General features: G+C 34.7%; 1 protein-coding gene across 2 annotated transcripts; it reads left to right on the forward strand.

The window, feature by feature from the left end:
* The first annotated feature begins 990 nt into the window (after positions 1–990).
* On the forward strand, positions 991–25380 carry snx9b (sorting nexin 9b). Of its 2 annotated transcripts, XM_039692481.2 has the most exons (19): positions 1022–1261; positions 4715–4801; positions 4903–4977; positions 8958–9080; positions 10733–10804; positions 13649–13811; positions 16512–16650; positions 17334–17415; positions 17580–17705; positions 17781–17898; positions 17979–18109; positions 18196–18302; positions 18500–18603; positions 19706–19783; positions 20092–20168; positions 22605–22694; positions 22901–23015; positions 24653–24744; positions 24834–25380. In XM_039692481.2, the coding sequence occupies exons 1-19, from the start codon at positions 1250–1252 to the stop codon at positions 24879–24881; spliced, it is 1839 nt and encodes a 612-aa protein (XP_039548415.2). In that variant the 5' UTR covers positions 1022–1249; the 3' UTR covers positions 24882–25380. The 2 variants fall into 2 exon arrangements, with proteins under 2 accessions (XP_039548416.2, XP_039548415.2); XM_039692482.2 differs by lacking the exon at positions 10733–10804 and having other exon boundaries at positions 991–1261.
* Positions 25381–25895: the final 515 nt, after the last annotated feature.

Consider the following 25895-nt stretch of genomic DNA (forward strand, 5'->3'; position numbering starts at 1 on the left):
TCTATCTATCTATCTATCTATCTATCTATCTATCTATCTATCTCTATCTATCTATCTAAAACATTAAACTTCTTCAAATAAGTTAGCTACACAAAGGCAATACATTCGCATTCAATCAGCATGAATTGAAATAAAGTGAAATAAATAAAAATAAAAAAAAAAACATTACATATAAACTAACTCATTAAAAATAAATAACGAAATATAAGCAACGCCCATTTTCAGAAAACGACTTTCTTTGTACTGGCTTTCAAAACACTTTCCCCCGCTGTCGTGTATTTTGGAAATATAACTCATTTCCACTAGAGGCCGCTCTAGTACTGGGCCCGCCACTCACTGAGTTTGAACTTGTTGACAAAAGCTGACGTAATCATTAAAACATCTGTGGACCAAACTACTAACATTTTCAAAATACAATCCTCTTTTTTAAGATTTAAACTTGAAACAAAACAGGTATTTTGAATATTTTGAGTTCTCTAAAATCTTAAAAGCTATAAGAGTGTCTCTTTGTCACTTAATCTGGAAAGACTGAAGGAACTAAATCTAGACTGAAGGACTCTGGAGTATTGTTGTATTTTGTTAAGACAATGACAATAATTGCTGTTAATGTTTGTGTGTTTTTTTCTATAAGCATTTCGTAAAAGAACTACTGAAATACCTACTTGAACATATCAGACTTTGTTTTGTTTATGTATTTATGTTGTTTATTTAACAGTAGAACATGTTTAATGTTAATTTAATATTCTTAGACTATGACGTAACCTATATACGATATATCGTGAATATAGTATATTTTATAGCCTATACTACTGTATGATAACCATAACATGAAATATTTGTTATGTTTTATGTATTATAGATAATATGTAAATACCATTTGAACTATTATGCTTAATAACACTTTTTTTGGCCCTACACACGCATTCAGCAGCAGTTTGGCTTTTTTTTTTTTTTTTTTTTTGAGGGGGCTCGATCAGTTTCCGGTTGTGTCTTTTATGTGTAACACACACTCAGCTGCAGTGAAGTTGAGCAGCTGGAAAAACGACGAGTTTGGATTTACTCACATTACTGACCCGCTTGATATAAGTCTGTTAAGGGTCGAACAAGAGGATTAAGTGTTATTGGTGATGTAAATAAACTAGTTTGGGAAGAATCGTTTCTGGCAGTTGAGAAATGTCTGGATGAAAAAGAGGAGAACTTATCGCCATTAAACTACAGGTTTCTGTGATGACTGGTTAATGTTTGTATAATGGAGTCGAAGGTAAGGACTTGTTTGACGTGTTTTTGGTTAAAGTCTGTCTGTATATATTTTTTTGCTCTGAGATCACACTGGGCTTGAACTGGCAAAGTACTTCCAAACAGACGCCGATAAATTTAGTGTAAAGTGTTTAGAACTGTCTCAAACATCATAACCGACCTGTTTAACACCCTGAAATGGGTCTGAAATGTTCTCTTTTTGTTATTTTTACGGTGTTTACGGGCTTTCTGCTGAGCGTTGGAAAAATATGGATCATTAAGAGTCTTGTGACATTTTTAGTGGGGTCATGACGTCATTTGTGATGCATGCTGGGATATGTAGGTAAAATGTAAATCATTCACCAAGATTAGTTAATAGTAACTAACTAGTTACCTATATACGTGTAAATTCTCCATGTAATGAATATATATATATATATATATATATATATATATATATATATATATATATATATATATATACATACATACAGTACAATATATACACACATTTAAATTACTGTTTATGTTTGTTAAATTATGTTATGTTAAATTACTGTTAATGTTTTTATCACAATCAGACAAATAGACAAACAAATACAGACTTTTATTATGTAAAAATACTACAAATTGTCTTTAAAACAATAATATTTAATATCATATTATATTTTTATGTTGATTAATTGCCTCTAATTTTAATGGTAAAACTTAATATTACACAAAATATCTGTAAAACTACAGGCATTTAAATTTTGAATGGGGAAAAAAAGGAAATTCTGTTGAAATTCTACCTGGATGTTTTTTTTAACAACGGAGTGAAGAAAAAAAAACTCACAATTAAGCCAATACTGGAATCAAAATGCCAAATGTGACTTAAATGTAGGACTGTCTTTATTATTCACCTTAATGTCACCTAAATCAAATGACTGCATTCTACATGAGCTGCATTTACACATAAGTTGTTGTGAGGTTTTGAAATTGTTCTAGTCATATGCAAGCTTTGTCTTATCTTTTAGTTTGCCTTTTCTTTTAGTTGTGATATAATAAGCTTAGTTTAGTCCTTAATTTAGCCCTGCTCCCTTGACTGTCTATATGAGGATGTTTCTAATGATGGAGGGATTCAGACACATGCTGTCGTGTGAGCACACTTCTGCTGCAAAGATGATTTGTCAATCCCGCCTTTATGAATTTCTTAGCAATTTGATCTCTAGTCCTCATGTTACTTCCTCCTTTTGACTTGCACATCATAATTTCAATTCATCATCACTTAGTTTTCTACTTGAAGACTTGTTGTGGAAATGGTCATGGACATTTGGCAATGGCATCAGACAGTGGTCCATCCATCACTGGCCGTGATTTTATTTGAATCAGAAGTGAAGTTTCTCACACACAGACTCTCTGTGTTTGAGTCGTCTCTTTTGAATCCCTACAGAGAGAGGCCCTGTCTAACTGTTCATACAGACCTCACTGTTTGCTGTTTCGTTAGCTTCAGGATGTGTGTGTTTCTGTATTGGCTCTGTGTGTGTTAGAATAACGGGAGCTTTGTGGAAAGTGTTTTTCCCTCTCTTTGTATGGTGGAATGATTCTGTTTTGTGATCATTTGTATGCTTAGTTTTATCACAGAAACATGCTCTAGGCCTATATTATTCTGTTTTAAGGTCAGTACCGTATGGATGAATCTCATGACAAAATGTCCAGGTTCACACTAAAAGAAAAAATGAGAAATTTAATTTTATAATTTTTAAAGTGCAAATAGCCTGACTTGTTGGGTGAGGCTATTTAGCCTGACTCCACCCACTGATGTCTGGTTGGGTCAGACACGATTACGTGAGATGCTACAATGCTAACAGTAGCAGGAGTGTATGGGGTAAGCGTGTGGAGAAATTTTTGACACAAATCAACCTGAACTCACTCTAATCCCTTTACCCATCACACATAAAATCAAAAAGGCATTTGTATTTAATACAAATTAAGAACATATTTGAAAAGTGTAAATAAACTGTCTAATGTTTGTTTAATATTAAAGTGTTTAGGGTAAGGGCCGGTATAGGGAGGGCTTTATTGCCCTAATAAGGTGGTTTCCATTTAATAATTTTAATAAATGTAATAATTTACACTCTCTTTTTTATAATTGCATACTGTTTAATGTAGAACACCGAGGTCCAATTTCTGCTATTATTTATAAGTAGGCTATAAATAGCAGAAATACTATCTTTACTCTTATTACAAAGAAAATACTCCTATTTTTGCTATCACTATTTTCGCTTAGTGTAAGTAGCATATCAGAAAATGCAGCTGTTTTTACTTGGTGTAAATAGAATCTATTGCTATTTAAACTGTGTAAAAAGAATCTATCGCTAAGAAAATATTCTATTTAAATTAGGGCTGTCAAACGATTAATCGTAATTAATCGCACCCAAAATAAAAGTTTGTGTTTAACTGTGTATAATTGTGTGTATATATATATATATATATATATATATATACACACACACATGCTTGTATATATTTAAGAAATATCTTCATATATGTACTGTGTATAGATTTATATATAATTTGTATTATATTTAAATATCAATATTTTATAAATAAATATATATATATAAATAATATATCTTAAATTATATATAAATAATGTATCTTAAATTATATATAAATAATATTTCTTTCTTAAAGAAACATGCATGTGTGTGTACTATATATATATATATATATATATATATATATACACAAAATAATTATACACAGTGGAGCCACATATATTATGTAAACACAAACTTTTTTTTGGATGCGATTAATCGTTAATTCTTTAATCTAAAATCTAAATATTATATTCTCTCTATTTTCACTTAGTGTTAATAGAGCGTTGCCCAAGGAAAATTCATTGCGGAATAAAGTGACGTTATTTTAATGACATTTAAGAACATTTACCCCCAGCAAAATAATTTAAACTCAGTATTAAATTAAATTCAGTATAACTAATACTACAGTGATGTATAATAATCACTTCAAATTTAATTAATTAATATATATATTTTTTTATTAAGCATTTTTTTAAAAAAATGTTATAAAAAATTTGATTAATTTTTGGCATTGCATATATTTAGATTGTGGGGAAACTGATTGAAATTCACAATGCAATTGTCCTAAAATAAGCCTCAGTTTCTTTGAATGATATATAATTTATAATTAAAATGTATACATTATGAATTCGTTCTAAATGGACCATAGATTTCTTGACAGTTTTCATTTAAGTCACTCTTGATTTCCAATGATCATTCATTGGTTCCAGAAACAATGTGAGTTAAACATTAACCATTAGGTTACTGCTGAGGTCCTGTGCTTTTAATGTGGTCCAAAATAATCCAACCGAACAAGTCTAGCTGGTTCTATTCCATTAATGATTGCTAACATGTCCTAACACATTTGGTGTCTGTATATGCATGTGCTTTACTTTTATTGTTCTACCTCCACACAGGCACAGGTTTTATATGATTTCTCGGCAGAGCCTGGGAATAATGAGCTGTCGGTCCGAGAGGGTGAGACAATCACAATAACCAATCAGGTGAGTTTATTTCACTTGCATGATGTTTCATAACACCTGGCTCTTCCATGTCTGCTCTGAGATGTTGCATGTAAAGCTGATCCGTTCACTTCTGTTCCCAGAACATCGGAGGAGGATGGATCGAGGCAAGGAACTCTAGAGGAGATGTTGGATTAGTACCAGAGGACTATTTAGAGGTAAGCAGTGTTCCTCTAAAAGGATTTGTCATGTGTATATACACACTACTCTCTAATAGTTTGGTCTGTTTGGAAAGAAATTAAGTTTTATTCAGCAATGAGGCATTAAATAAGATCAAAAGTGACACTTGCAAAATATTATTTTGATTATAAATGCTGTTCTTTTGAAGTTTTATAAAAAAAAATATTAAACTGTTTTCAACATTAATAATAATAAGAAATGTCTTGAGCAGCAAATCAGGATATTAAAATGATTTCTGAAGGATAATGTGACACTAAAGACTAGAGTAATGATGCTAACATGCATCTTTGCTATCACAGGAATAAATTACAATTTAAATTAACATATATTCAAAAAGTAACTTAAAAAAATAATTATATTTTTGTTTTTTCTGTATTTATGATAAATGCAGCCTTGGTGAGGGCTATAATAAGATAAAATAACATTTGAAGAGTTCAGATGCAAAAGCCTCTAAGTGCCATTTGAAATTTTCTTCTTTAATAATGATTTTTATCAAGCTTGTATATTTAAGTTCAGTAATTTCACTTAAATGGTGATGATAATTACCTATTAATTGTTATTTAAATGAAATTACTGAACTTAAATATACAAGTTTGATAAAAATCATCATTAAAGAAGAAAATTTCAAATGGCATTTAGAGGCTTTTGCATCTGAACTCTTCATTTATTTTACACAATAAATACTAAAAATCAACAAAAAAAATATTGAAACTATTATTAATATAATTTCAAAGTTCAGGTTTCTCTTTATCAACTCATATTCAAAATATTAGCAAAATATTAGCCGATTAATTGCTTAGGCAATGTATTAGGCGTGCACTATGTATGATAAAGTATATTATGATTGTCTCTCTCATGGACAAATACACACATTGCAGTGTTTTATGACCAAAAGGACAGAGAAACGATCGCTGCTGGAATGTGACCTGTTTGTTCAACAGGATGTGATTTCTTTTCCTGTGGCCTGCCAGAGTTAAAGTGTATTAGTATAGTGTTCAATTCCAGGCTTAAAGGGGTAGTTCACCGTAAAATGAAAATTAAGTCATTAACTACTCACTCTGGTGTTGTTTTAATCTCATTTGCCCTTCTTTCCTTTATGGACCAGAAAAGGAGAATAAAGAAAAAAATCTCCTGCTCGTACTTGTCCATATAATGGCAGTGAATAGCATCCACCATCAAGCTTTTTAAAAAGACACAAAAGTATCACAGAATGATGTCATGTTGTATATGCCAAGTGTTATGCCAAGTGTTCTATATGCCAAACATGTTGTATATGCCACGTGTTCTGGGGATGTATGATATGAAATTCTATTATTGAATGAAAATCCAGACTTTGGCTCTTGGTATTCAGCATGTGACTCACTTAGCGCCGCAATTTCACTCCGTCTTGCCCAGAAAAGATGTGAGAAATCATGATTAACAAAAACACAACATGAAACACGATTCATGAACTTTCTTGTCTGAGGTGAATATATCTTCGTAACAAGAAGTTTTCGCGTTCTTGTCCCTAACAAGAGTTCTGGTCCGAAGATATTTAACTCAGAAATCCCAAAATGTACCCATGTACTTTCTTCACTAGGCTTTGTATTTCATGTCTTCATCTTGATTTCTCACAACCTGTGTACTTTTTCTAGGCGAGAAAGAGTGAACACGAGTCACACAAACGCACAAGTCTTGTAGCCGTGCACAGACCAATGGCCAAGATAAGGATTTTTGCTCCATAATATTTTTCATTTCGTATTGTATACGCCCCGACAACTTGGGATATACGACACATGTCGCATGGGATCATTCTGTGATACTATTGCACCTTTTTAAAAAAGCTTTAGTCTTTTTTAATTCCTCCATTTGTGGTCCGTAAAAGAAAGAAGGCATAAAACATGATTAGAAATTATTAGAACAACACCAGGGTGAGTAAATAATAACTTCATTTTTATTTTAGGGTAAATTAACCCTTTAAGGCTGAATAGTTTTACTAGTGTGGTTTCCACGTGTCCTTGAAATCTTTGAAAGTTTGTAAATCAGGAAAAAAAATATTTAAGGCCATGGAAAGTTTTTGAAAATAAACATACATAGATACAGGTCCTTGAAAGTGCTTTTCTGGTGGAAAAAAATCCATATTATATTATTCAGGTCCACTAATATGTTATTTCGCCAACACTTCGTGGCCTATCCACACTAGCTTTGCTTGATTATCGTTAGTTACGCACATTTAGGCAGTACGTTAAGTGTTTCCCGCGTGGGGTACTTTGTGTTTTATACGTTGCCTTGACGTTCACTCATGGATGAAACTACTATGATGGTACCTGAACGTTTATTGTTGGACAAAACAAATGTGTCCCCACATTAAGTGGGTATTGGACCTGGAAAGTCCTTGAAAGGTCCTTAAATTTGAAGTTATCAAGGTGTGGGACCCCTATGTAACATTAACATCTGAAATAGGAGTTCAAACAATTTAATTTATTGAAAATGAAGCTACAAAACCATTGCGAAATCTACACTTTCAGTGCAACAGTAACTTTGTGTTAAGGTGCGTCATTCTGTGTAGCTGAATAAAATCACATTATAAAGGCATCCTGAGGCAGTAATGCATGCACATGGAGAGCTGGTAAACAGTTTACTCTCTGTATAAATAGGCTGTGTAGTGATTCTGCCTGTTGCTGGCAACAGACATGCATTTAGATTTCCCTCCTGACCTCAACTCACAGCTGCACTATCGTACAAACACGCGTGCTTCCTTCATTTCTCTTTTCTCAGAGCCAAACAACTGACCACACATGTTCACACTTCTCCAAATTTCACCCAAAGCTGTTTTCCATTGCTGGATTCTGAAGTTTTATTAAAATGAAGTAGAATGGGTTGCTACTTTTATAAATGAAAAGTAGAGGGGAAAAAATAGCCATGACCTGACCGAACTTTCATATCAAGTGATGTCTTCAATGGGCAAAATGAGTGAAATATTTTACCACACCCAGCTACACATTTTTCGCATGATAAGGACTAAAAATGACAAAGTCAATCAAGGCTTATGTTTGAAGATCAAGAAAAATGTAGTATATCCTTGGCCTTTTTATAGATGCATCTAAGGCCTCAATAACACCTGTGTCTCGAAATGTTTCACTTTTTCTCCAACTTCGGCAGCCATTTATGAAAATATTTGATCCTTTAGAAGACTTAGCACTATTTGGACTTGAAAGGAACAAGTTTGTCTATGCATCTACTAGGGATGCACCGATATGAACATTTTGACCGATACCGATAATTCTTTATACTTGAAAGCCGATAACCGATATATTGGCCGATAAATCTAAATCCAAATTTTTATGTCATTTTTGAGAGTCTGATTACAAAAACAAAAGTCTTACCATTAAAATCCATATCCCAATCACATCATGTAGTTTACATGGACTATATGACAGACTTGTGCTGCACTAAACTGTATTTTAATTTTTTTTCCAATGATATTTCAAGCAATTCCAAACCATCATGTTGAACAGTGCATCTGAAGCGTCTCAGCTGAAGGAAATAATACATTAATTATCAACTTTAATATATATCGGCCTAATTTTCTTATCAGACCGATAACGATAATACTAAAAATTAACATATATCGGCCGATACTGATATGGCGGCCGATATATCGTGGATCACTAGCATCTACTGATTTATATGAAACCAGCGATCAAAATGCATGAGATATTATATCCTAAACATTGCTTACCAGATACCAGATTCTTTGGGGAGGAAATTTTAGGGGTCAGAGAAAAGTAAATACTTAATAACAATCATTATTATAATTTATCTTAAATTATATTATATGAGAAACTATGATTATTATCTATACCATTATACTATAAAATATGACATGAGTTACATTCAGCCTCAAATGAACAAAGTCAGAATTGGTGTACCAGGACACTTGTCTTATTTGACTCTTTGTCTCTTCGTGTTCTTCTAGCTTAACCCGGCTCAACCTTTTACTTCTGGAGGAGTTACTTCTGGGGGAAATGCTGCCGCCCTCGACCTCTCGTTCTTTGACAGTCACATGCCGACCTTAGCCACTACAGCCAGCACTGCACCGGTAAGCCAATGAGAATGATGGGAATATTTAAGTGAGTCTGTTGACTGATGCTGCACGTAAAGCATTCGGTTTTATTTATCGTGTCCAAAACACGCTGTTCATTCTCTGTGTAACGGTCCTTCTCGGTGCATTTCTCCCGCTGTGTAACATCCTGAGAGGAAGTGAGCAGGAAGGGAGATTCCTATACCCAAGCATAAAATGTCTTACTCAGAATGTAAAAATGTGTGTGCAAGCAAACTCTAAGACTGAGGATAAAACATCCTGTGTTGCTTATTCTGAGGATCATGGGCCAAATGTGGAGGATGATGATTTTTAATTAAAGTTCAAGACAAAGTGATTGGACTAGTTGAGGTACTGCTTTCGGTGCTGAGATAGAGGGTTTCATTGAGTGGGCTGAAGTCTTTGTATATGCTGCTTTGTTTTTCTGAGAATCCATGATTTGATCAGCAGTATTTTGATGAGTGGGAAGCTGTTGGACAACTATCGCTTTCTCCGTTTTTATAGTTTTTACCATTATTAAAGACAACATGAAACAGCTTTCATTACGCTTCCATTTAAAGTGACTCATTTCAGAACATTCAGCAGGAAATGATATCATGATTTGATTATGGTAAAATGTATTGAACCTTGGCAAAGCCCTGGCAACTGCCCAACGCATCATAGCCACGTGATGATGTGTTCTGCACCCTTGCAAAAAAAAAAAAAAAAATTATTTTGATATTACAAGTGTTTTATCAAAGTGTACTCTTAAATACACTTAAAAAGCCTTTTATTTCAGTTATATTTTATCTTCAAGTACATTTTTTTTAATATAAGAATTTCAGTATGCAATGTTCTTTTAATTAAATACAATTAAGTGCACTTAAGGTCAGGGAAGCACTTTTCACATTTTCTTGTTGACATAAGCATATTTTGATTAAAGTAATTTTTTTGAGTCTGTATTTAGGACCAATGTTGATTTCAGGTTGTCTTAAAGTTTCAAAAGCTTATACCATTAGTACCTTGAAGTGTACATGATGTATCATGTTTAATCAAAACTGAAAAAACACCACCTGATGATAAATTGTTCCTTATGGTGTTATCTCAAAGCCTGAAGCTGATTGATCAGTCAAGGGACAGACTTTAACCTATCTGTAGTCTGCATGTGCTCGATGATCACTGATAACAGATGTGAAACCAGCAGAAATGCAAGATATTTATGAGTCATATTCAAATGTGTGGCATTGTTAACCACAGACTTCCCTGTGATCTGTAATTAGTAGTCCGCTCTCTCAAGAGACTTTTTTTTAATTGGGTGGGTCAAGTAGTGAAATACTGTATCTATATATAGTAATTGCTTAAGTTGTGTTTGAGGTTTGATGAAACAAACATTTGTCTGAGAGTGAGACGTCATAAATCAAGTGGACGCTGATTGTTGAAATTGCATGATTGTGTATTAGTCAGCACTCGGATTTCAAAACCATTTGATGAATAATATATATCTCGAACTGTCTCCATTTTAAACCCTTCAGTGTATGCGTGAAGGTCTCAGCTGTGCCTCTGCTATCGAGAAAATTAGTGGTTTGATAAGGGAAGATGTTGACTTTAGTGTCATATCAGGGTAACCCTTCCCTTTCAGGCGCTTTATGATGATGTCACGTCTTTCCCCTAAGGTGGATGTAGCTCAGCCGGAAACCCCAGTCGCCCCAGTTACCCCAGGCTTCTCTTCCACCTCACCAGATGAGGTACCCTAAATTAATTTGGCATGATGGATTCAGAGGGTTTAATCCTGGAGCCCTCACTAACAAGACCAACATATAAACACCCTGTTCTTGGGGTCTGAATGCATTCAGATTGAATCAGACCCCATTGAGCGCACTACAAAATCACACATCAATCAAACTGATCAGCACTAAATGATCACATCACAGGTTGCCAGATTTTAAAACATAAATGCAATGATTTTGTCATATGTTGGATAGCTGATTTATGTTGCAGAATTTGCTTTTTAAAATTAATTTCTGTTTGTCACGGTTTAATTTTTCATGTGCTTGTTGAACTGCACTAAAAGCTGTCCTGTGATCAAGTTTTTAAATGATCTAGACTGCTTTTTGAGCCACTTGTACTGGCTTCTAACTAAATTATAAACCGTGTTCATGAGCTCAAAACATGCCCTCTATTGAATTAAGTTTTGTAAATGCACTTTATTACATTTTTCATTTTCATTAGCAGACACTTTCATCCAAAGCAACTTACAGATGAGGAGGAAAACAAACATTTCCTAATTCCAGACACACATGAATCCAATCCACATAAACACACCTAAACACTTTCTTAAACAGTCTTTCGCAGCATGGTGCCACATTCTCGATGCATGACGTGGGTTTTGCATGAGCAAATAAGTAGAAACTAAACCGATAGGCTAGTGTTGGACTTTGTCTGCATTAGGGGTGCACGATATATCGAATCAATATCGTTATCGCGATATCACGTTGCTCGATATCCATATCGAAAGTGTCGCGATATTTGGGCAATATTTTGTTTATGATGCGTCTGGTCCGACATGCACCGTTGCATTTCCCCACCGACTCATTTCCTGATTCTCCTTCTCCATAAACAATATTAAATCAAGAGAGGTTTAACTTTTCATGCTACAGATTTCCTACAGTGGTCAGAAAGAACAGGGGAGACACTTTGTTTCTCAATATAAAGTCGCTACTCGCTACAAAGCTAACCGCCGTCACTCTCTCACTTCTCCCTTGCTCTCCAACCACACAGTCCCACACACACACACTTGCCCCGGCTCGACGCGCACACCAGCGCACAAGTATCATCAGGCCACGGTCCACCTGACAACTTCATGCGTTTTTACTGTTCGGATAGCTATCTGATTTATCAAAATACCATCTTCAATTCTCGCGCTATATGCAGATTTAATGGAGTGCACGTCACCGAAAGCAACAGTTATGAGCTGCGTTTTATGATCATCAGGTAAAATAGATCAGTTCGTTTATTTACTTTTAATGAAGATAACTGTGAAAAGCGTCTGCGACTTACTTTCACTTTGATTTGCGATAGTTTGCGCGTTGACTTGATGAAAAGGAAATGTTCAGCAGCTGCACATCTGCGGTGATGCGTGTTGCAGTCGCGCGCGTCGTCATATCTGGCCATAACATGACAAGCCTTTAACGTTCTCATTTTTAGCGTTTTTGGAAGGAGTACATTTTGGTTTCAACAACGAGATGCATTTACATTTGTCCAGTTTCGACTGAAATGCAGATCAGACCACCTTCTGAAGTGGTTGAGCGATTAGATTCAAATACGTCACGAATGCGTTTCACAGGGCATTTACACCTGTTCTTTTCACGGTCATAGCTATATACGGTCAAAGAAAACGCATATAGTGGCGTTTATGTTGCATAGTGTGTTCTGTAGACTTGCTATTTATTATTATCTTTTACACTGTAGTGTACACAACTAACATGTCCTGTTCTGTAGATATATTATTTAGGCCTATTTATTAATGCTGTACCAGTCCAATATGACTGTCAGTTGAAATAAATCTTATGTTGTAAGAAAACTTGATTTATTTATTAATCTTTTTTGATGCGCTTTCCAATAACTTTTGTAGTTTTACATCCGTTTAAAAATATCGAAATTAATATCGATATCGCAATATTCATTATCGATATCGCAATATCACATTTTTGTCAATATCGTGCACCCCTAGTCTGCATTTCTGTTGTCGACTCTGGTAAAATAAAAATGATATTTGCAGCTCTCATGACATGCATTTGTCAGAAATCACTTGTGCTTAGAGTTTCTCAGATGTGTTATTGATTTATGATGGGAATATACCATGAATGAGGTCTGGATGATGTGTGTGTGGGCGGCCAGATGATGATTCAGAAACACAGAGCTTATGGTTTCTTTCTCTGTGGCTCTGGGCTTTTGTTGTCATCAAGGCCAGCCAGAGGTCCATTGAAGATTCAATTGTTCAGTGTTGACTAGTCAAAGCATCCATCTTTGGAAGGTAAACATCACTTTCTATTCAACATTTCCCATTTCGTGGGCTCTCTTTAGAAGTCCTTGTATCGACTGACATCTGAAAATAGCTGGCCAAATAGTGTTTTTCAGGCTAATAGTAACAACCAAAGGTTATTAGAGCACTTATCATTGGATGTAAGTGGGCTTTTTTCCTTTTGGAAAGTATTACAGATAAAAAGACGCACCTTTTCACTGGTAGGGAATGGTCAAAAACGCATGTTCAACATAAAGGCAAACAATACATGTGGTTTGTGTTATGAAAGATGTGCATGTGCATTTATAATGTATACAATCTACAGGTCAAAAGATCGTGTGGCTGACTTGAACCAGCTGAACGTGATTTAAATGAAGAGAATCACTTAGCTGTTTTCTCTGTTTGTTTGTGACTGACTTCTGCCATCCTGTGGAAAAGAATTGAAGAGTTTTTTTTTTTTTGGTCTGAAGCCATTAGGGAAAATGCTTCTATTTAATGTGTTTTGTTTTTTTTACCAATTATGATAATTGAGGAATTGTAAAATTGTTGTTCTTTTTCCTTCTTTCAGACAAGTAATGGTAATGACCCATGGGCAGCGTTTGACAATAATGCCTCTGGGGGGGTTTCTAATAACTGGCCCGCTCAGCCTGAGGGCACAGAGACGGGGCAAACCAGCAGCAATGCGTGGAATTCTGGAGGACACGGACACCCGCAGGCTTACCAGGGTCCAGGTAACAAATCAAATTAACCCATGTTTGATTGTTCACTCTAAATTATTGGTTCTCAACCGGAAGTTGAAGCCTCGCGGGAGCCGCCATTGTAGCAGAACTTCACCTGCTGTTAGCATTCCATTGACTCCCATTCATTTTGGCATCACTTTGACAGCGAATAACTTTACATCTGAGGCGTCCTAATACTCCATTTGTCCATTATTTATTTCTAAAGAAACACGACAATGTATAAAAGGCTCCATTACCTTGCATCTTACGTTATGGCCCTGTAGATGCAGTTTTTTGTAAAAAATAGGCTAACGATTGCATCATAACGAATTGACTCTCCATCGATTTGTTCCAGCCTTTACTGTAGATAGATTACTGTATAGATAGGAGGAGAAAAAAAGCAGCATGACGCGGTGGCGCGTAACTCGACCTCAATAACCACGCATAAACAATATTCTCTCAAAAATACAAACATGTACATACATGTTGCTCACATATTATGGTAGCCCTGTGTAATTTCACCTGTGCCATTAATAGGTTTATAAGCAACTGAAAAAAGCATAAATTTCAGGGCATCTCAAAACATCTCAAGGACCCCAAATACACCCTAGACCTCAGAGGGTTAAATCAAGTCGTACTTGGATGTTTGCTTTGGCCGCTTAGTGGTTAAGACCTATCACTGGTCTAAACAACTGCAACTAGAACATAAACAGAATGTGATTCTTTTCCTGCGTATTTTGAGGATTCTGGAGGATAAAGACAGGAGGACATAAAATTAAGCGGAGAATTGAACATGTGTGTCCTTCAAGAGTGCCAATACTCAACAACAGGCCCGGACTGTGTGCTCTAACTGTTAGGCCACAGCTCAAACCTGAAAATGACTAAAATAAGGGAAAGAATCCAAAGGAATATGATATGATCTGTTTAGCTAGCCTGTGATGTTCAGGGTTCACATTTTTCTAGTTATGATCTATCCAAAATTTCACTCTTGTGAAGAGTAAAAGCTGTTTTGATGTCTGAATGGGTTTATGAATCATTTAATGGGTTATGGGTCAATGAATCAGTTAAACTGGTTCACAAATATGTCTTAATGGATGTTATATATTTGCAATGATTTCAGTGTCTCTTTCTATGATTTTCTCCTGTTGATTAGATCCTAAATGGAAAACTGAACACCATAGCCAGAAGGCACAAATACTTACCATAATGTTTATTCCTCCCGGGAGCGGCTACATTCCTCTTAAAGGGTTTCAGTCCAGCATATTTATAAAACCGGGAGGCTCTAGCCAAAGTGTTGTATATTGTGTTACATGGATGTTCTTGGCTGATTCTTTATTACCCAAACAACTTACAAGAGAGGAAGAATCCATTAATGGAACATGAATTTACTGTGTATTATTATGTTTTAATTGGGTAATATGCACTAATGAACAAAACGTTTTGTGTAAAACATTCTTTACTCTTGGCAGTCAGATCATATAAAGAGACTGATCGCTGATATTACTTAAGGTTTATGCGACACCAGAAATGGAAAGCCAAGTTGCTTTGTGGAATATGTAGTATTCAGTATGCATTGTTTTATATGAAAGTATGAAAGTTGTTTACAACTAGGTGTGGAAAATGTGGCTGTGGTTTCGTGATTTAATTTATGACTGAGTCATGTGTTAGGCTAAAGTTTTCCAGTGATGTCGTCTCTGGAAGATCAAATGTTTCATTTTTGGAGTCATAAGGAGCTGAAATTTAACTTTTCCAAGCTGTAAAATGAAGCTTTTTCAAGTTTCTTCAAGGCAAACAGAGTGTGTAGATTTGTTTTGGAGAGGTTTTCCCATGAAAACTGATTTATTACCACAAGCAAGATGACTCTTTCACCGAGTTAATTTACTTTCAGATTTTTACTTGCACAATCATTAGTGTACTTTAGAATATGTAGAACTGATATTTGTTATGAAAAACAAGCTTAATTGCGTAATATGCACTATTTTAATGTTAATTAAATGCATTAACATTTTATGTTAATGCATTTATTTTAACATAACAAATCACCTTTTCGTTTTTTTTTTTCCGTTTTTTTCTGAAGATATTTACCCCTACCCATGTCTTATTGACCTCTCAGGTAAATCATGAAATTCATGTAAGGACTTTGATGTGGTTTTAATAACAATCTGCATGAGCTCAACAGTTGTGTATGTGTATGGGAGTGTTTGTTTTAAAGGGTTTTTCTTGCTGTGAATTGTGTTTTCTTTAACTAGAGTCCCCAGTGTGGCTAACTAACATATTGAAATGTATAAATGAATAAATCACTTTTACTTATATAGCACTTTATTCAAAACAAATAGTTTCGAAGCAGCTTTAAAGTGATAACCAGGAAAAATTATGCATTTCAGGCTGTTGTTCATCTGAAGTCAGTTCAGTGTTGATTCAGTTCCGTTGTAAAGCTTATTAAATTAGTTAATTTCATCTATAAAGCAGTTCTGGAAAAAATGTCATCATCCAACTCGGTTCAGTTCTCATACAACAGTGTCAGTACAGTCAGATCAATAATATTGTTGAATATTATTTACAGCTGTGGCATCATTTCTACTACTAGACCAATAAAGCTTTGTCAAAGGTTAGTTAGCATGTCTGCTTTGGCCTGACACTCGGGTTTGGCTTACTAACACCTGGTTCTCACAGTGCTTTTTATATTGAAGTGTGTCTAATGACTGTTTATAGGTGCAGAAGACGATGAATGGGACGAGGAGTGGGATGACGTGAAGTCATCGGGTGGTTATGCTGAATCTGAGGCTGGAGACGGTGGCGCTATGAACAGAGGCGGAGCTCACGGTTCATCCATGAAAATTGCCCTCAATAAGTAAGTCGGATGATTGCGTCACACGGATTGGACACACATCCAAGAGTCGCATAATAATACACATAATAAAGCAAACAAGATGCTCAAATTCACTTATTTACACCATTTTTATTTTAAGTTTATTTAAAATATTGAGAAAAGAAAATGTACATTGTCCATTTATCAATGTTGGGGAAAATTACTTTTAAAAGTACGTTACAATATTGCGGTATGGTACTACCTAAAAAAGTAACTAATTGCGTTACTTGGTTAAAAGTAATGTGTTTGGTTACTTTTGTACTTTTTGTCTGTTTTTGCACACGCATGAGTGCATGTCCCAAGTGACTACTTTATGAAGATATTTTTTAATTAAGTAGTTTAAAAGATGTTGATGCAAATTAATTAAACTCTAAAAAGTAACTCAAATATTGTGTAAAATGTGTAAAGTAACAAGCTACCTCAACGCATCAAAAAGTAATCTGATTATATATAATGCATGTTACTTGTAATGTGTTACTCCCAACACTTTTCACTGCTATTTTATTTAAAAATCCTACTGTATAACATGTTTTCCAGGTGATGTGCTATTTCACAGTGTTCTTGTATGATTTCTAGATTCCAATAACGGGTTTATTAATATAGCAATTATATTAATTTGCTCATTTCATGCTTTGTCCTTTGTAAGCCGCATCTTCTCTTTTCAGATTCCCTGGCTTCTCCAAATCAGGTCCTGAGTTGTACCTGCTGTCCAAACAAGCCGCTAAAGGAACCAAGTTGCCCATTTATGTGAGTCACTTATTTAATGTGTCATTTATAGTATTGTTGCTTTGATTGATAATGCTTTTTTTACTTCCTTGATATTCATGACTTCATCAAGGCTTGTATATACTGTATCACATTCTGTAAAGTACTTATCTGACAGGGATATGTGTATATATACTGTATTTCAGATGGGAGAAGTTGGCCCAGTGTGGGCGTATCCAGACTATCAGCTGGACTGTGTTGTCGCTGACCCTAAAAAGGGCACCAAAATGTACGGCCTCAAGAGTTATATTGAGTATCAAGTCACGCCTACCGTAAGTACAGAAACATTCATGTTTAAATGAATAACTTCATTCCAGCTGATGTTGTCTCATGCCATCTTTTTGCAGACCACAAACAAGCCTGTCAATCACAGATACAAGCACTTCGATTGGTTATATGAAAGGCTTTTGGATAAATTCGGGTCGGCGATTCCAATCCCCTGCTTGCCTGATAAACAGGTGACAGGTGAGCACTTTTCATTACCCATTGTTCCCTGTAAAGAAGTTTGAAATTAAAACGAGGTTGATTAATTCCCCACTTTTTAGGCCGATTTGAGGAAGAGTTTATAAAAATGCGTATGGAGAGGCTTCAGGGTTGGATGTCACGGATGTGCCGGCATCCGGTTGTCTCCTGCAGCGACGTCTTCCAGCTGTTTCTCTCCTACAAAGATGAGAAGGTAAATGTGTTTCCATCTTTAACCTGAATTTGTTGCAGCTTAGTAGGTTTTGAGACAGAGTACTTTGTTACACATCTGTATTACAGGACTGGAAAACGGGAAAGAGAAAAGCAGAAAAAGACGAGACTGTCGGAGTCATGGTCTTCTCCACGATAGAGCCCGAGGGACTGCCAGACCTTGATTTGACTGAAGTGTAAGTCTTACAGGGTCACTTCACTGATGGAAAATCCAGCTTACGATGTCTTCTAGCTAGTCCAAGAGGGTTATTAGCTTAATCTATTGTAAGTTTGACAAACTCAAGCTGATATAATCAACCAGAAGCTAATTTGGTGCTAATAATGAGCAACCTCTTGATGGAGATGTTCATCTATGTTGTCTTGTTGCCATCAGAGAGAATAAATGTGAGCAGTTCAGCCGTTTCACCAAGACGATGGACGACGGTGTGAAAGACTTGCTGACCATAGGAAATGAACACTGGAAACGCTGCACGGGCCGTGAGTATCGCTCATTGTGACACTTAAGTTGCACTCTATATGAAAGATTAAGATATTTTTCTTAAATGAATTAATACTTTTATTCAGCAAGGATGCATTAAATTAGTATTAGGGGTGTAACGGTACATGTATTTGTCCTGAACCATACAAGAAGGATGCATGTTGTCACCCGATGAATTCAGTCACAGGCGATCCACACTTCAATCCCGACGGGGGTGCGTGCATTAATGCCAGGAAAAAGCACAGAAAAAAAAAGTTGATGATCGTTATGTTTACATCTCTCAACCAATGTTTTACCTGCGGAAACATATCAATAAAACAGCTTGAAAATATTATCTCATGTAGCATTACTTTTCCCTCAGGCAGCAGGTTAGTTCGCTAGTGAAATTAACTCTAGACAGAAGCATTTTGTGTTTGCACTATATTAGCCTATTCATTATATTTACTTAACCTGTTAGTAATGTCTTCTTGATTATTTAATGTATGTTATGACAGCCATTGTGTAAATGATTATATTTCAGTAATGAATTGGAGAATTAGAGAATTAACTAGAATTAGATTTAGAAGTTAATACAAAACCCACCTTATGTGCAATTTATAGTACATGTTTTTTTAAATTTGACAGTTGATTATTAAACCTAAAAATAAATACCAACTGAATGTAATAATTTGGGCGCTGTTGTTAATTGTAACCTTTAATATTATCCTCTAAATAAATATATAGTTTCCCATATATTTTTCAGCATTTGCTTAGTTAATTAATAAAATCTATTATAATTAATTTTCTAAGCTATTTATTTAAACACGTATACACATTTTTTAAAAAACAAATGTGTATATGTGCAACCCCCTGCTGTATCGATCCCATACTGAACCATGACTTAAAAACCGAGGAACGTGCCGAACCGTCATGTTTGTGTACCGTTATACCGCTAATATATAATGTGTGTATATATGGTTCCACATTGCATTTAACAAAGTGACAGTTTCTTATATTTTGTACTGTGTTCATGGACAAACCATATTCTGATGGAGTGTATTGTGATTTATAAAAATCTCTACAAATGAAATATCATGATCAGGTTATGCTTGTTTTTCTCAGCCCTTCCAAAGGAATATCAACGCATTGGCAAAGCTTTCCAAAACCTGTCGTCCGTGTTCATCAGCAGTGGATATCAAGGTATTAGAAACTTACTAAAGTCAATGAGGTAAAAAAAAATGTTCTGTTTACCATCTGGTCTAGAAACTTTATCAAACACCTTCTTGTTCCCTGTTAATGTTATTTAGCTTCTTTTTTCTCCTGTACCAAGCTACTTTGTACAAGTAGTAAATTATTTGCAGGTATTGCCTCCCTGAAAGATTAGACAAGGGCACTATGGTGATGAAGCAGGACCGTCGCCTCGCTTGAGATTAAACCAGCAGTCTTTGTGTTACAGTAGATGTTCAACCTTTTATTATCCTGAATGTGTGGCTGTGTTTGACCCACAGGAGAGGCTGTGCTCACAGACGCGATGACGGCAGCAGGAAAGACCTACGAGGAGATTGCTCAGTTGGTGGCAGAGCAGGTATTAAAATACTGTAGAACATCTCAGTTCTCTCTTATTTCAGGAAGTTTCTGAACCATATCTTAACCTCAGATGTGATAGGGGAAACGTAGCTGTCTATGTATCAAACCATTCTTAGCAACCAGGAAATTACACTACCATTCAGATGTCAGTGAGATTTTTAAAAATGTTTTCAAAAGAAGTCTGCATTTATTTGATTAAAAATACAGTGAAACCTGTAATATTGAGAAATATTGTTGTCTATTTCAATATATATTAAAGGGATACTCCACTTTTTTTGGAAATAGACTCATTTTACAACTCCCTCAGAGTTAAACAGTTGAGCTTTACCATTTTTGAATCCATTCAGCCGATGTTTAGAAGAATATCAGTAACCAGACTTTTCTGGTCTCATTGACTTCCATTATATTGACTTCCATAGTATATTTTTTTCCTACTATGGAAGTCAATGAGACCACAAACTGTCTGGTTACAGATATTCTTCTAAATATCAGAAAATCAGCTGAATGGATTTGAAAACGGCAAAACTCAACTATTTAACTCTGAGGGAGTTGTAAAATGAGCCTATTTCCAAAAAGAGTGGAGTATCCCTTTAAAATGTAATGTATTCCTGTGATGTCAAAACTGATTTTCAGCATCATTACTCCAGCCTTCAGTGTCACATGATCCTCCAGAAATCATTCTAACATGAAAACATTTGAGATTTTTGAGGAAACCAATACATTTTTAAAGGATCCTTTGAATAGGGTTAGGGTTAGAAGAACATCATTTATTTGAAATTGAAATCTTTTGTTACATATGTTACCTTATCATCAATTTTTAAAGGGTTACTTTACCCCAAAATGAAAATGGTCATTATTTACTCCTCTTCATTCCAAACCCATAAGACTTTCGTTCATCTTCAGAACAACACTGAAGATCTTTCTGTCCCTCCATTGACAGCCTATGCCACTGACACTTTGTTGCTTCAAATAGTAGATAAAGAGATATGATATGAATACCTAAAACTGATATGAAGCAAGACACATTTTCTGAAGAGACTTGGTCACTTTATATGATAAGCAGATTTAAGCTTTTATTCACATATCTCTGGACTGTCAATGGAGGAACGACAAGCTCTCCGATGTTATTAACAATATCTTCATTCGTGTTTCGAAGATGAATACAATTCTTACAGGTTTTTTCACCGGCATGAAGGAGAAGAAATAACATTTTTGGGTGAACCAACCCTTTAATGCATGCTTGCTGAATAAATATACAAATCTTTTATATTTTTAAAAAAATAGTACTGACCCCAAACTCTTGAACAGTAATATATGTACTGTGAAAGGTAAATTGTCTTTTTTTAAAGAGTATTTGGAAACCCTTTATATAACCCTTTATATAATATAATAAATGAGGTAGAAAGAGATCAAATAACTTGAATCTCAACCTATTCTCACCTCATGTTATTAATAGTGAGCCATTAGTCATCTAATCATTTACTATTTTTCCTGAAATAGTCCCTCTCATGTTTGCTTCTCTTGTATGCCTGATTACTTCCAACTAATGTGTAGCTATCCTATTTGACCTATGCCTGTTTTTTATTTTTATATACATGTATACATATTCTTTTTCTTTGTTACAATTATTTTTTTTCTTTTTCCTTATTTTCTATTTTATTTATTATTACTATTTATTTATTTTCAATATTATTATTATTTTTATTATGTAAAAGAGATTCAACCTTTTAAGGTATGTTATTGTTGTATTACACTGACATAAGCTGTTGTATCTCAATAAACAAAGTATTACAAATATAAGTACGGACATTTCAAAAACAGGATGATCAGGACCCTAAAAGCTGCTGTATAGGTGGAGAAAGCCGTAGTTGTGTGTGTTCTGCCTCAGACCTGTCCACAATCATTTAGCCTTGTGCTAGTCACCGTCATCGGTATCAATGAATGAAAACTTGGTTGTTGTTTGGCCTTCAAACTGCGATAGTTGTAAGGACTCGTCTGGTAAGTGGTCCAGTGTTACATTGAATATTTTTAAATCTCTGTTAACCCTTCATGTGATCCAATGCATCTATAAAGATATTAAGTTTAAAAATGCAGCTGAATAACAGACAGATACTACCTGTAGTGTATTAGTGTTTATACTACAAATGCAATGTTATATGCGTTTATTTTTTTACACCTGAATTACCTGTTGCTTAAGGATTATTTGGGCCTAGTTGTAAGGGAATTAATAGGTTTTGTTAGCTATTTTCTCCAACAGTTAATGGTTGTTTTTGTCCAGATGAATTCCAATTCGTGTTTGTGCGTAAGAGCGCATTCATGTGTGCGCATAGACATGTGTTCGAGTGACGTAAACCTTTGGTGAGCGGTTGAATGAAGTGACCCTGGGTGTGTTTGTGTCTGCTTTAATCATTTAGTTTTGTCTGTCTCTTTCTAGCCTAGGAAAGACCTTCACTTCCTCATGGAAACCAACAATGAGTACAAAGGTCTGCTGGGATGCTTTCCTGACACTATTGGAGTTCACAAGGTAAATGAAAGAACTACGAGTCTCTTTTCATTCTTATAGACACACTTTTTTATAACCTGGTGAGCATCCTGACCATCATAGATCTGCATAAGTGACCTTTTAGGCAGCTCACTAGGTGTTTGAATCTATTAAAAGAGGATGAGAGCACAGAAAATTGGAGAATTAATTCGGCTTACTGCATTTTGGGGCGTCTTTCTCTTGCACAGGCTGCCATAGAGAAGGTCAAGGAAGGCGAGAAACTAGTGGCCGCCAGTAAAATCAGCCCTTCAGAAAAGGCCTCCATGTATAAACGTGCCAGCACCATGTCATACGCTCTGCAAGGTATTGTGACCTACTTGCACTGACTCCAAAAATCATTTAGACACTGTAACCCCCCTTGATATGTAGCCTATGTATAGTAACTGAGGTGTAGTTAATCGCATTTGATGTGAATGGTTTTCACAACATCATGTCACATTTAGAGTAATTAAGACTCTCCAACTTAACACGATATTAGAATGCTGGAAACAAAACTATAATTTACAACAGTCTTAATTGAGATAAACAAGTGTTAATAGTTAATTACAGGGAAAATAATAATATTTCTGCAGTGTGATTTTCAGACCAGGACATTTTTCTTTATTCAACATACTTTTTTCTGTATATGCACAGTTCAAATGTATGGACGAATTGCAGGCATTAAAGATTTGATTGTATTTTATTTAGGGCTGTCAAACGATTAATCGCGATTAATTGCATCCAAAATAAAAGTTTGTGTTTACATAATATACTGTATGTGGGTGCACTGTGTATAATTATTTTGTATATATATATATATATATATATATATATATATATAAATACATACACACACGCATGTATATTTAAGAAAAAAATATTATTTATATATAAAATATTTATATTTATATATAATATAAATTATATATAAATCTATATACATGAAAATATTTCTAAAATATAAACAAGCATGTGTGTTTATTTATATATATATAAAATAATTATACACAGTGCACCCACATATATTATGTAAACACAAACTTTTATTTTGGATGCAATTAATCGCGATTAATCGTTTGACAGCCCTAAATAAAATACAATCAAATGTTTAATGTTTGCAATTCATCCATACATTTGAACTGTGTATATTTTTACACAGTTAATTAATTTTATTATACTACCTGCAATTGTAGAAAATGGCTGGATGGATATTTATACTGTTTTTACTGTATGTATGTAATACATATTTTATACTATATGCACAGTTAAATTCAGTATAAAATCCAATATTTTAATAAATCCTGTAACACTCTTATGCTCACCGAAGCTTCATGTATCTGATCAAAATACAGTAAAAACAGAAATATTATTACAATGTAAAATAACTATTTTCTATTTGTGTATGTAGTCAAATATAATGACAGTGTCTTCAGTGTCACATGATCCTTCAGAAATTATTCTAATATGCTCAAGCAACTATTATTATTATTATCAATGTTAAAGTTTCATATTTTTTGGGGAATCGTTTTCCTTTGATGAATAGAAAGTTCAAAAGAACATCATTTATTTGAAATGAAAATCTTTTGTAATATCATAAATGTTTTACTGTCACACTTGATTTAATTAAATGCATCCTTGCTAAATGTAAGTATTAATTTTCTTTCCAGAAAATTGTAATGACCCAAAACATTTGAACAGTATTTTATTTCTCTCTTTTCTAATGTTTTTTTTTTTTTTAGCGATGTTGTAATTTGAGGTTTGTGTGAATCTCAGTCTGGATATATATTTTAGTATTTTTCTACAAATAATAATTTATTTAAAAAAAAATCCTGTGAATTCATTGGACAGAAAGAGTGTTAACCCAACACTATCTGGTGTTCTTAGGCGTCTGTGATCAAGCCTTTATTCACACAGCTGGAAACTTTTACATGATGACTTTAACACATCTGTCCTCTTTGCAGCGGAGATGAACCACTTCCATAGCAACCGTATCTATGACTACAACAGGGTGATGCAGCAGTACCTGGAGGAGCAAGTCAAATTCTATGAGATGGTAAAGTGTCTAAATGACAGTAAAAGTTACAGAATGTCCATAATGTTTGGATATGTCAAAGCCATTAAAATGGTTTTGTGTTTTGGCAGATTGCAGAGAAACTACGACACGCTCACAGTCGGTTCACTACTATGTAACGGTCCAGAAGCTGCCTCGGTGTCTCTTCATTTTCTGTTCCTCTCACATGATTATTCTTGCTCTGTTTTTTTCTATTCCTGTTATCAGTGCCATAAAAATATCCTTTCGATCTCAGGCCAAAGATAGTGTCTCAGAAAGCATATGTGAAAACTGGCCAAGCTCAAGAGTTTTTTAACAGCAGCAACAGATTGTCTAAAGAATCTTATTATATGGGGGCTTTAATTATTATAATTGTCTGGTTGTTCATTTGGATGTTCCACATTTTGTAATGACCCTTGTAGTTTTGATATAAGATAAATATGAGCATGCATTTAAAGAGACATAATATAATGTACTACTTTTATACAAGTGATCTGAACATATACCGGTGCCATCGTTTGAACTAATGAGGCTAAGCCTTGTTTCATTGTGCCTTCTTTTGTATAGACCCTTCAAAACAACATGCTTTTTATCCACTGCACTTTACTATGGCCTTTAAGATGCATCATCCTGTTTGTATTTGGCCAAAAAACAACCCAATCGTTTTCAATAGATGGTCCCGGAGGTAATTTCAGGAGGGCTGGTCCTTTTCCCTCATAAGAGACATTGCCATTAGTTCTTTTTCTCTCTCCCCGAAGCCAAATTACAAACCGAGATGGTGCTTTGTTTGATGCTTCCACCTCAGTGCAATTATCACCATTTTCTTATCCTGTAAAAGTGAAATTATACTCCGTCAGGTGCATGTTTTCCAGTTGTTCGTATATTTTATATGTATAACAGTGTTTGCAAGTCTTTTGCACACAGAATGACAAAACAATTGAGATTATGATTTAATAAATACTGATTTGTATGCCATGCAATGCAGTTGTTTTGTCTTTGTTGCTTACACAGCATTCATTTTTAGACAGACACTCAAATTACCGCCTATACCTTAAATAGGGCATTATTTGAGAGGACAGTTGTGTAGTGGATGTTATCGAGTGCACTCATTCAATCCCATAATGCACTGCAATAGCAAGGGTACAACTGGTGTA

This window comes from Pimephales promelas, chromosome 13 (assembly GCF_988280905.1).
Source record: "Pimephales promelas chromosome 13, fPimPro1.hap1.1, whole genome shotgun sequence".
Lineage (NCBI taxonomy): Eukaryota > Metazoa > Chordata > Actinopteri > Cypriniformes > Leuciscidae > Pimephales > Pimephales promelas.